The 11,598-nt window shown below is 38.2% G+C and overlaps 1 protein-coding gene across 7 annotated transcripts in view; it reads left to right on the forward strand.

Moving 5' to 3' along the window:
• Positions 1-10,805, forward strand: part of STS (steroid sulfatase) — a 118,448-nt gene extending 107,643 nt beyond the window's left edge. For 5 of the 7 annotated variants that reach the window (XM_063341164.1, XM_063341174.1, XM_063341201.1 and 2 more), the window contains one exon: positions 7,301-10,804. In XM_063341164.1, the coding sequence (XP_063197234.1) occupies positions 7,301-7,683 (383 nt within the window). In that variant the 3' untranslated portion in view covers positions 7,684-10,804. Of the gene's footprint in view, positions 1-7,300 lie in introns of all 7 variants that reach the window. The other 2 variants (XM_063341192.1, XM_063341220.1) reach the window with 1 other exon arrangement.
• The last annotated feature ends 793 nt before the right edge of the window (positions 10,806-11,598 follow it).

Below are 11,598 nucleotides of genomic sequence, written 5' to 3' on the forward strand. Positions count from 1 at the left end.
CAGAAGGATAAAGCCTGTTTTTCACTATGCTGCACAAATGCATTCCTTAAGTCTGGAAATTGGGAGGAGAGAGTCAAGGTTCTTTCCCTTTTCCATCACTTACTGTCATCTGGAGGTGATCTGAAGATCTCTGCATCCATCTCGCATACCACCAAGATGAGAAAATATTCCCATTGCTTTCCTAAAACTCTTCTCTTCAAACTCAAGCATTCGTGCTGACTGGAGAACTGTGAAATGAAGTTTGGTTTTTGCATAGAGGTCCACACTGGCAAATTACTGTATTTCTCTGAAATACCTTAACCTTGAGCAGGTCTGAAAACAGAAAATAAAAATAGACTTCTAGAAATTTTCTTAGGAATAAACTTATATAAGAATCCCTGCAGATCATCTTTGAGAGAACATCCTGTGATATGTACTTTTGGTGTTTAGGTTTAATTCAGGATTTTGAGGGATTTTTACATTGTTTGAACATATGCTCATTAGTCACATTAATCTGCATCACAGACCTTCAGAAAACTTGTACTTTCCATTTCTTCAAATGTGTTAGTTCCAAATTATAGGCTCATAAGAACCTTAATGAAATAGGTTTAAACTTCTCAATATCCCTCAAGACTCAATTTCCAGCTGAAACACTGGTATTATAACATCCCCAAGCTATCAGGTAATACCCTTTTTTAGTTCTATTTGTCTTAATACCTGCACAATTTTTCCAGCTTTTCTTTCTAAGGACGCAAATTCCTATTTACTTTCAGCTGTTCTCCCCAAAGTTTAACACCATTTGTAATGTTTTGCTGGTTTTAGATTCTGGCAAACACGTGCATTTTCTAACAGTGGGACAGAAACTATTGTCACATATTTCAGATACTAAACTACACATACTATAGTCTTTACAATAAAACGAAAATTCAGTCATTCACAGTCTTTTATTTTTTATGCTTAGGGCTCACTTATACTGAGATTTTTGCACCATATCACTTAGAAATGGTTGCTTTCTTTAACTCATTTTTTTTTACTCTGACAAAGGGAACCCCTTTTTATGTAATTTATGCTTAACTGATGCAATTTTCAAAATAAAACAAAAAATATTTTCCTAGAAGATTTCCCAAGTATCCTAGTAGCTTTCTAAAAGTAAAAATAAATAAGTATTTAGCTGAAATACCTGAAATAGCTGTAAGGAAGCATAATTCACCTTTGTCCTCAACTTTTTAAAACAAAACAAATAAGTATTCAGTATTCTTTGGCAGAGCACAAAATTCTAGGCTACTATTTCTACTTTTAACTTTTAAAGTGACTTTGCATGGTTATTTCTTTGGTTTTAGATATTCTTCTTGCTATTTAAAGGTTAAACCCACTATCAGTTTTCAGATTAATGATTTGAAATACTTCATTAGCATTTTGTGCATCAAAGGATTTTTTGACATCCAAATTTTGAAAAAGGTCTGGAGAAAATAACTTACAAACAAATTCCTGGGGATGGTTTTGGTTGTTTCAAACTTGTCTGAAAATATTTGCAGAAGTTTCTTTGGACTTCTTTGCATCTTTGTCTCGTACGTTTGCTCAGTATCAGGAAAATTGCTGTCTGAATCTTGCAGATCTGTTCATTTCACTCAGAATGATTGCATCCACTTTATGTAAGAGCATAATGATTGCCCTCAATTTATTTTCTGTTAATAAAATGCATTTTTGAAGGACAGAAAGAACAAAAGGCAAAACACAATTCCGAATAGGTTTCTCTGTTTTTTGCCATCTTTGTTTTTTAAGTGTGTTGCTCTCTTGGTTCTTAACTGTATCTCTTAATGACTCCAACGGAAAACCAGTACATACAAATTAATACTATTTCTCTCACAAGCAATAAAGTAAGGCTTTTCTGTTTTCAAGGACTTTTGAATATAGGTTGGAAATGACCGGTAATTTTTTTGTGTGCCAACATTATCTTCTGTCTTCAGCATGGCATCGACTGCTGCTTGGATGAACGGAAAATTACATGGACCATTCAGCAAGTAAATAGAGTCTTCAAATAGATCTTTAACAAGTGTCTGGATTTTGTGCATCACATTACTGCGGATGGAATTTTTTTCCAGGGCAACTTGTATTCTTCCATGTTGCTGTTAATGAAGACTTCCAAATATGAGGCATAACATTGCATTATAGCACTTCCTGTTTTAGCAGCATAGTTTCTATACCCACAGATTCTTCCCATATGGGACTTTCTTCAAGAAGAAAGGAGAACACTGTAAATGATCAATCAATTCTTTTTGAAGATGATGATGAAAAATTCAGGAAAATAATTCTTTGTTAGCTGCTACCGTTCAGCAGATAGTCTTGACTTTTGAACAGAATTCAGTGGAATTTCTTGTACCACAGCACTTTAGATAATAAGTCATGAGATTTCGGTCTTGACTCCAGCAGCCTGAGTGTGATTTCACTATATCTTATATTTTTCCTCCAGCAGTTGTTCAGTTATTACCAGTTGTCCACCAACATGCAATCCTTTCTGTTTTCACTTAACATGCAACGTGCCATATGCTCTGTATATAGGCAAACCTGAACAGTTCCTTATCACAGTTTCTATCCTTAAGATTTTAAAATCCCTGCTACTACTGTCTTTTTTCATGGTTTTACCTCAAATACCGCATGTTCTGGGCAGTTCTTTATGCAAGCCTCTTCTAGCAACAACTGGTTCTCATAAACTAACATTATGTCTTTGAATATCACTCAGTTATTCTCCACCTACACTGGGACATAATGTGCTGTCTTCTGACTGATGTAACAATATAACATCGTAAGAGACACAGATACTTAAAAGAAGTATCTAAAAAAATACAAATTTTCACTGAAAGAGCAATAAAGTTACAAATTTTAAAACTCAAATAGCAAATTTTTATTAGCTGTTTGAGGAATGCACGAAGTCATGAAAATAATATGTATGTTTTCTTTATTGTAACCAAATAGTGTTCTCTATGTGCTATACATAGTTCTACAAGAATTTAGCTACTGAAACCTTTTCTAAATTGTTACATTATTGAAGAGCTGAATATATACATATAAGTGATATCAACTTTATGTAACATTACCAGAGAACCTAACAATTCTAAATGAATAGGGAAGCGGGAAGAAAGGATTCAGTCAAACAATAACAAGAGTTATCTTGAAAAATGTCATTTTCAAGTGACTTGCAGCTTTAGTCTGCTTCTCTGTATAAATGAAGAAGAGCTGGCGTGAGTTAGAGCGTGGGAGCTGACAATGGCTACAGAGCACACTCAGGATTCAGGAAAAGCCTGTGGGCAGTTTGCACTGGTACACTACACCCCACTGGTTATGCTCAAAGGCATCTGAAGTGAAGGAGAGACCAGCTCCTCAGTTTACAGTGAAGAACAGACTTGTTTAACTTGTTCTTCTACAGAAAGAAGAAGCAAAATAATATAAACAAAAGAGAAGGCAGTAGCAGCAAATCTATAAAGATAATGTCATAGATTAAATGCAGCAAAAATGAAGTCCAGGCAATAACACAGCAATAGCTTCTATTCACTTCAAGAACCGTTTATCAGAAAACACCATTTAGCCATCCGTGATTAAGAACAGTGCTATTATAGGAGAAATGACATCCATATCCAGTGTGTCACTTCATCTTGGAAATATTAATATAACTTACTGAGACACTTTTATTTAATCTCACGGTTGCTACCTGTCTGTGGGAGCTACGGTTGACTGTATGAGAGGATAAACATACGGGTGAAGGATAATAAAACAGAAGAGGAGTCTGTTAGGGAGATCGAACTCTGAACAATTACGTTCAGAGCAGATTTCCTTGAACTAATTGCAACCTATTTTAATTTGAGACTATTTATATGTACAACTAGCTTTTGTTTTTCTCAAAGGAAAGAGTTGTTCTGAGAGCTGAATAGGTGAAACTGTTGGACAATTCAGAGAGCTGGAGAATTGCAGAAAAAATGGACGCCAAATGAAGTAGCTGTGAAGTGTTGGGACAGGATCTTGAAGGGTCCTGCAGGCTTGGGGCTTGCCTGCTGTTTTAGAAAGGACCTGATATACTTGACTGTGGGGGAGCCCTGACAATTTTGCTACTCACTTCACTGAGGAAGAGATATATAGTTATCTTTTTATATAAAGAGAGTTTACTATCCAGATGCTTCGCAGAACAAAGGTATCGTTAATTACTCAGAGATTAATTTGATCCTTGTAGTTAACCCTCTGACAAAATGAGGTTTTATGTCAGCCAGGAGAGACTGGGAGAGAGCTCTCTCTTTCTAATACCGAGCCTTATACAGTTCATCAGCTTTACAGGTCTGACAGCTCTTTGTGTCTCCTAGTATATTACACTGGCTGCTCCACAGTCACAGACACTGACAGATATGCTGTTGTTTTTATAATGCTTAGGAAATCGGTGGTTAAAGCCTGTGCTGCTGCTCCTCCAGCACCACATGAAGTTCCAGATCCTCGCTGAAACATCCCTGCAGTCCAACAGACAAACATTGCACAATAACAGGCTTTGCGCTCCCAGAGCGGAGTGTTATGCGCAGTATGGCCATGACATTATATAGCTGCATAGCTCATAAAGTAGCATCAGCTCTTCAAAACACTAGCGAGGTGATTCAGACGTGATGTGGCGTCACACACGCCCTGTCCCTGACCCCACGCGTGATTTTGCAACATGCCGTATGCTCTGTATATAGGCAAACCTGAACGGTTCCTTATTCTGTGGGGAAAATAAATCCCGGTATAACTTCCTTTCTTTTCCCCATGTCTTACCTATCAGAGCTGCTTGTACTGACTTGCATTAATTCAGAATCCCCAACTTTATATTGCTATCTGCAAGTCCTTGAACTGGCCTGGTGCTACGGTGCCCAACACCAAAAAAGGCTGGCTAAAATTTCTTTTCAACGTAATTCAGCACAAAGATAGATGCATGGTAAGACAGCCTGGCCACAAAGTTCTCGTATGCATGGCCTTACTGGAGCTTCTTTTAGTTCACATTTTAATAGCTATATAAATTTTTTCTGCTCTTCTTCTATCAAGGTGTTGAATGCCCCGAATCAAATTCTCAGGTGGGGCAAATGTTGCATGGTCTACAGAGGACATGGTGCACTGATTAATAACACCTTTTGGCTTTTTCTGTTCTTCATTGTCCAACGTGCCAATTAAACACTTTCAAACATCCCGAAGGAATGCTTAGTATAGAATTACATACCTCCCCAGAGTGTAAATTCTAAATCTCAGTAAATGAGAGGCATGTTTCTGCTCTGGGAAATTTTCCATGCATAAGTTCAAAGAATTTTAAAGGGGGTGTCTTAGATTTTGTTTGTTTATTTTAATTCTGAGGAAAGAGCAAAAAGTTCAAGTACCAAACCAACCTTTCAAAATGTTATTGGAAACATAGATGGAGGAATGCTGCCTTGCCTTGCCTTCCCTTTCCCTTCCCTTTTCCCCAGTAAGACTGTGCCACGGCTGCTGTCACAGCCAGAGCCTTTTAAAGCCTGCCAAGTCCTATTGTCTGTGCCAGCAAGTCACTCTCGGCCTTTAGAGCTCCTTCCCCTTTGCTGACTTCCAAGCAGCGTTCAGAAGGTTCTCCCAGTCTAATGTGTGTAACAACCACCACCCCTCCGACCCTTCTAAGTGCAGACTAAGTGAACTGGAAGTCTCCAGGCTCTGTCATTGAATTGGTTCCTAAAGGTAAAATCTCTTATAAGGTGAAAAATACTGTGGGATAGAAGAAGCTGTAAAGGATCTTAAGGTCACCTACTGTCCTTTAAATTCATGATATAGACTAGAACTGCAGCCTGTGACTCTTTAGTCCACTGAAACATTTCTTTCTTTAAGCCTGTTTTTATCTTTAAAAATTGAGTGTGATGTAGTTACAGCATAGCATGTAGCAGCCCATCTCTGCCCTTCCCACAATTTTTAGTGCTTTCGATTTTATTGAATTGATGAATTGATTAATGAATATTAACCACCGTAGCACACATAAATCTGTGACAATCTGTTACTAGATTAACAAGCTTTCTGTGAACTTAACAAAATTCAACAAAATACCAAAAAGAGTTTTTCCCCAAGTATTTAAAAAAATGAGTTGATACAAAAAATGTTTTTCATAATAGGGTGCTGAGTAATTACTGATGAATATGTATTTCTGATGTCTGTATACACTCAAACGGGTAGGTAGTCTGACATCACAGACCTCAGCTGTTTAGTATCCTACTGTTGTTAAGAACAGAGTACAGATTTTTTACTCTAATTAATTATTCTCTTCTCCATTTCTGGAGAACTGTAATCTTCCCTGGCTGTGGGAAGACAGTGTGCTTCCCTGGAAGTGCCTGTCTGTTCCTACCCTACCTGTCTCATCTGTGATACTTGTGGAAAACAGGAGCCATTTTTTGTTTACTCCTTTCCTGTAAGTATTTACAGATTTTCCAGTGTACCTTCTGATCAAGAGTGCTTCTTGAAGGAACTAACTGATATCTGCTTGTTCTTAATTGATGAAATAATTAGTATTTCTAAACAGTGAACATACTGACTGAAGTTACACTAGTGCAGACAGTTCAGTTTCTGTACACAGCAGATTAAGTTGAGAGAGAATGACCCACCTATAAATTAAGACCTGTGGTTCCCATTTTACAAAGCAGAATGTCATGTAAAAATTGCACTGCCGTAACAGTTACTTATTTCTGGAAAAAAAAAAAATCTAGAGGCCTAAGACAGGAATGTAGCATCCATTATACTTTTTCATGTCATCCCATTTAATAAAATGAGAAACGCTGTCTCCAGGTGTTTGCAGTGAAAGCATGTGGCAGAGGGTAATGGGTTAATGCAACAAAGAGAGGAAGAGAGAAAAAAGTAAAAATGAAATTATTTTGAGTAGCAAAATGAGAAGCAGGCATGGCCCAACAGTGTCTGGTTATGGTCAAGGAGCAAAGGTACATTTTAATAAGTCTTGAAGAAGACAGTACAATGGCTTAGTAAATATTTATGCAAATCTTCTTAGAACTGTTTATGTAAAAACGTAAAGTTCTTTTAAGTCTTCTATGATTTAGTTAATCAGAATTCTTCCAAGGGAATGAAATGATCATAATTTTTCCATAAATATGTGTAGCATGAAAATTGCCATGTTTTGCTTATTTTTGTTTTGCTCAATTTTGTTTTACTCTTTCATTATATTGCAGTTCCTGTACAGAGTGAGATTATACCAAAAGACTGATTTACTGTGGTGAAAATTAGAGTTTTGTAAGAGTAGGGAACTTTTAGTTTGTCATTTTACCACCAGCTGTTTTGTGTCTGTAAATTGCAGGCGAATCTGTCTGGAAAGTCTTCTTCTTCACTCCAAACTTTAGTCCTGAAGACTCCAATGGTTGCTACGATTCCCATGTTTGCTTCTGCCATGGAGGATTCATCACACGACATGATCCCCCACTGCTCTTCGATCTTTCCAGAGACCCTGAAGAGAAAGTCCCACTGACTCCAGAAACGGAGAGCCGTTTCTACGAAATTCTCAGAGTCATACACGTAGCAGTAGACAACCACACCAGACTCCTGCATGCTGTCCCTGACCAGCTGTCATGGGACAACCTTTTCTGGAAGCCATGGCTCCAGCTGTGCTGCTCCTCTCTCTTTCAGTCTTGCTACTGTGACTATGACTCAGAAGGGAGCCTGCCGGAGGTGCATTCAGGGTAAACAAGCTGCAATTCCCTTTCAGAAACTGAAGTGTGGGTAGCTGACTTCCACCACTGGGGTAATATCCTTCAGAAGGTTTTGTTGTGCAAAAGGACCTGTCTTTAAATACATCATTGCAGTAGAAGGGAGTTTCAGTCAATAAAATGTGCCAAGAGAAGGAGGGCAAGACATAACCTTTTCTGTCTTTATGATACAAGAATCAGTATGAAGCACATGTTGCCGTCCTCATCTACAAATGGGTAGGCTGTAGGCATCTTCCAGATGAGATCATTTTCTAGATCTTCAGCTTCAGCTTTTTTCTTACACAGCAAGGAATTTATCTATAGTTTCTGTGAATTACAACCACTAAGTGCACACTTCCCTGTCCTTTTTACTAAGTATTATCAACCATTAATAGAACATAGCACCGAGTAATTAAAAATAGAGAGATAATTGTGGAGAGGTCCACCCGTGACTATAATTTGATAACTGATACATAGGTAAAGAGTAGACCTGTAACAGCGTCACCATCAACAAGCATCACAGATATGAAATAAACAGATTGCCAGCAATCTAACATTGCATGTGCCATAAAAATGTAGAGAGTGATGTAGCGGAAGACCTTGTGTCCACATCAAAATTGTGCTCCCTAGCTAGTGTTCTGTTGCATGGCAGCAACCTTAGTTTCAAAAGGAAACCACTTCAAGTGCACCAGTTGTGTGCTTGAGTGTGTACCATAATTCTCTCTATATATATGCAAGCCAAATTCGTAACCCCCAAAACCCCCCCAAATCCTTCAGTCCCTGATATAGACACACGCTTATGGTCATAGCCCAATTGCTAAAATGAAAGACTTGGTCCGTACTTGATAACTGAGTTACAAATTCACATGCTACTACAAAGATATCTTTCACTGTCTACCATGCCTATTCTTACACCTGTTCTTGATGAACGTAGTGTGCACCAGCAAATAAATAAAATTTGGTCTTCCTTTAAATATCTTTGCTGTCGTTTAAGCTCTCTGAATAGGATCTATCATTTTCTGAGGAGAAACTTGGGCTTGAGCACTTAAAGCCAAATATTATTGTCTCTGAGTTTTTAGCAAGGCCTTGGGAAATCTACGGTGCTCCAGGGCTAATTTCTGTATCCATTTTTATCTGCATCTTATTCAGGCACATTTTCTTTCCACTCTACAGGCAGGCAAACTATTTTCTTTGGCAGATTGTACCAGAGGAGAACATATCAGCAAAATACTAAAGTGATTTGATGTCTGATAATAGAAGGTGACTTGCTTCTTATCAGAAAACACCGGTTAATTCCAACATTATAATGTATTAAAATCCGTTTGGTGGTATTAGCACATCACTAATGCAAAAGTGATCTGTGATGATAGTAATGCAATAGCTTCAGTCAGCCAACATTAAGGTTGTGACCTGGTTCTTGGGAGCTGTTGAAGCCTGTCCTATAAAAATGTGTTGTGATATATGGTATATTTCTCTGTCTGTAAAACCTAGGCTTTATTTGATTTTTCTGATGCAGTTTCCTTCAAAATTTCATTCTCCACAATATCCAGATGCCTGTCCCGGGAAATGTTGTACATTTCCCTTGAAGTCCTATTTTTGATATTTCACTTTGTGTTCGTGATTGTGTATCTTAAATATGTGCTCTGCAAGTTCTCTGTAGGTAGCAAAGTCCTGTGTATGCTGATACAGTTAGTCTGTTCAGGTATTTCCCCTCAGGACTGTTTATATTGTACCTGGAAAGTCGTCAGATGGCCATTCGTGTGGCGTAATTCCCAGTTTGCTTTATTTAATCACTGAATGTACTACATGAACTTAGGAAGGAAGATGCCTGCAGTTTGAATACAAATACTGTTCTGCACTGATCAGTGGCTGTCTCTCAACACCACGGCAGGATGCATACATCCCAAATTTTTGGTCCTCACCATGTGGCCCAAGAACCCCTTGGGGCTCAGCGCTGGTGCCTGCGTGCCTCCCCCTGCAGTGGGTGGGCAGCCTGGCTGTGGGGGGATGCTCTCTCCAGCTCTTGCCACTCTGCTGCAGCTCACACAAAACTTTTCAAGCAAATATGCCTACTGAAGCGTGTGGGAGAAAATGTTGTATGTGAGGTATACAGCAGTAATGCAGACAAGGTGTTTGATGTCATTGGATCTGTTTTGTTCCCACGATTGCTGGGCTGTGACCTTAACAGGGATCTCAATTTATATTCTTAAGGACATCCACGTCTACTTCTTTCCATTGGGAAGATGCTATGTGGCTATTATTTCTTTTCTTTCTGCAGGTGCAAGAATTGTTTGTTCTGTTAGGCATAGCAGATGTGCTGTGCTGCCTGACAGGTATTAAAAATTATAATTTTTCTACTGCTCTGATTTCTTCTTGGCTGAATATGGCCTTCATTTTATGCCCTCCTTTCTTAAAACATTCACACCCCTCAAATACTTTTCCACCTATTTATTTGCCACTCAGTCCTCCCATTTGCTTGTCATATTGATTGTGGTGGCTATTTTGCTCTAATCAATCAGAAAATTAAAAGTCATCTTTGTGAAAAGATTTGACTTTTAGGTCTCCTTGCCTCTGCTAACCTCCTACTTATTTAAGGTCTAACAAGGACTAACTTTGTGTTATGAAATCTAAGAAATTAAAACACACCTAAGACACCCTGAATAATAAAAGTTATTTCTTGTTTGTGGCACAAGCTTTGTATTTTTCAAAATATGATTTAGTACAACATTTAATATTTTGACTTAAGCAGTAAAATCTGAAATCCATTTTTACAATTGTTCCTTCAAGAAAGATTCTATTAAGAATAGGGCAGTATTTTTCATACTCTATGTTAATGCCATTTCATTTAATGTCTAAAATAAACCATCGCTGTATTGCAAATGTATTATGCCTTTCAGTACTGTACCTTCTGTTCTGGAGACGGCGTGTCAGATCATGGTAATTAAAGTAGTCTTGTTTGTTTGCAAAATAAAACAAGAAGCACAATATACCTTTTTTGTAATGGCACTGTCTGATCTAACAAGGAAAAGTTTTGTTTTTTCACAACAGGTTATTGATGGGATATACGTGATTCACAATTTATTAAGAATGAAGGCTCAAGGAGGATGTGCTGCACTGGTACTTTGAGACTGACTTTCAATCTATCATTTAACGAGCATTGGTATTGTAACATGGTGCCTGGTTGTAGAATATGTCAGTGTAAACTGGGAGTTGAGCTTCAGAGGGAAGTGTCCTCCTCTACAGTATTATTCAACAGTGTCACATCTTAGTTTGTCGCAGAGTCCCTGTATGGCTCAGAGCAAGTCATTCAGCTCTGTTTCTCAGTTCCTTCTCTGTGCCCAGAGAAGGATACAGTATTTCTCTAACCGTTGCAAATGCTGAAAGAATAAAAAATACTGAAAGTGGTAATCTGGCAAAGGTGCACTTTCTAGTCCCTAAGGCACTAAAAAGTGCTGGAAAACTAGGATCCAGATGTCCCTATACTAGGAGGTATAAGATACCCTTAGCTTCAGGTTTGCAGATAGGTCCTGTGCTTACTGTTTAGCACGTGTGGGATCAGGGCCTGGAGGAGAGAGAATAGATGGCTAAAAAAGATGCACACTGGGGATTCAGAGAAAGACACTAGTCAGATTTTTCTAATTATATTTATTCTCTCTTTTAGCAGACATAGGAGACTACATGGAATTATTGAAATAATATTTCCCCCTTGTCGACTGGGTGTCACCGGTACCTGGCTCTTAAAAATGGAGATGTCCTGACTTGCCTCAAATTGCTGTGTCAGAAAAGGGAAAAAAAAAAAAGGGGGGAATATGAGCCTTTGGAGATAGGTGTCAGCTCACTGAAATCCAACTGAAAGTTTGCAAAGAACTAAGTGAATATGGTCCATATTCCTTCACAGCTCAGTAAGAATCAT

Source organism: Chroicocephalus ridibundus, chromosome 1, assembly GCF_963924245.1.
Source record: "Chroicocephalus ridibundus chromosome 1, bChrRid1.1, whole genome shotgun sequence".
NCBI classification, from domain to species: domain Eukaryota; kingdom Metazoa; phylum Chordata; class Aves; order Charadriiformes; family Laridae; genus Chroicocephalus; species Chroicocephalus ridibundus.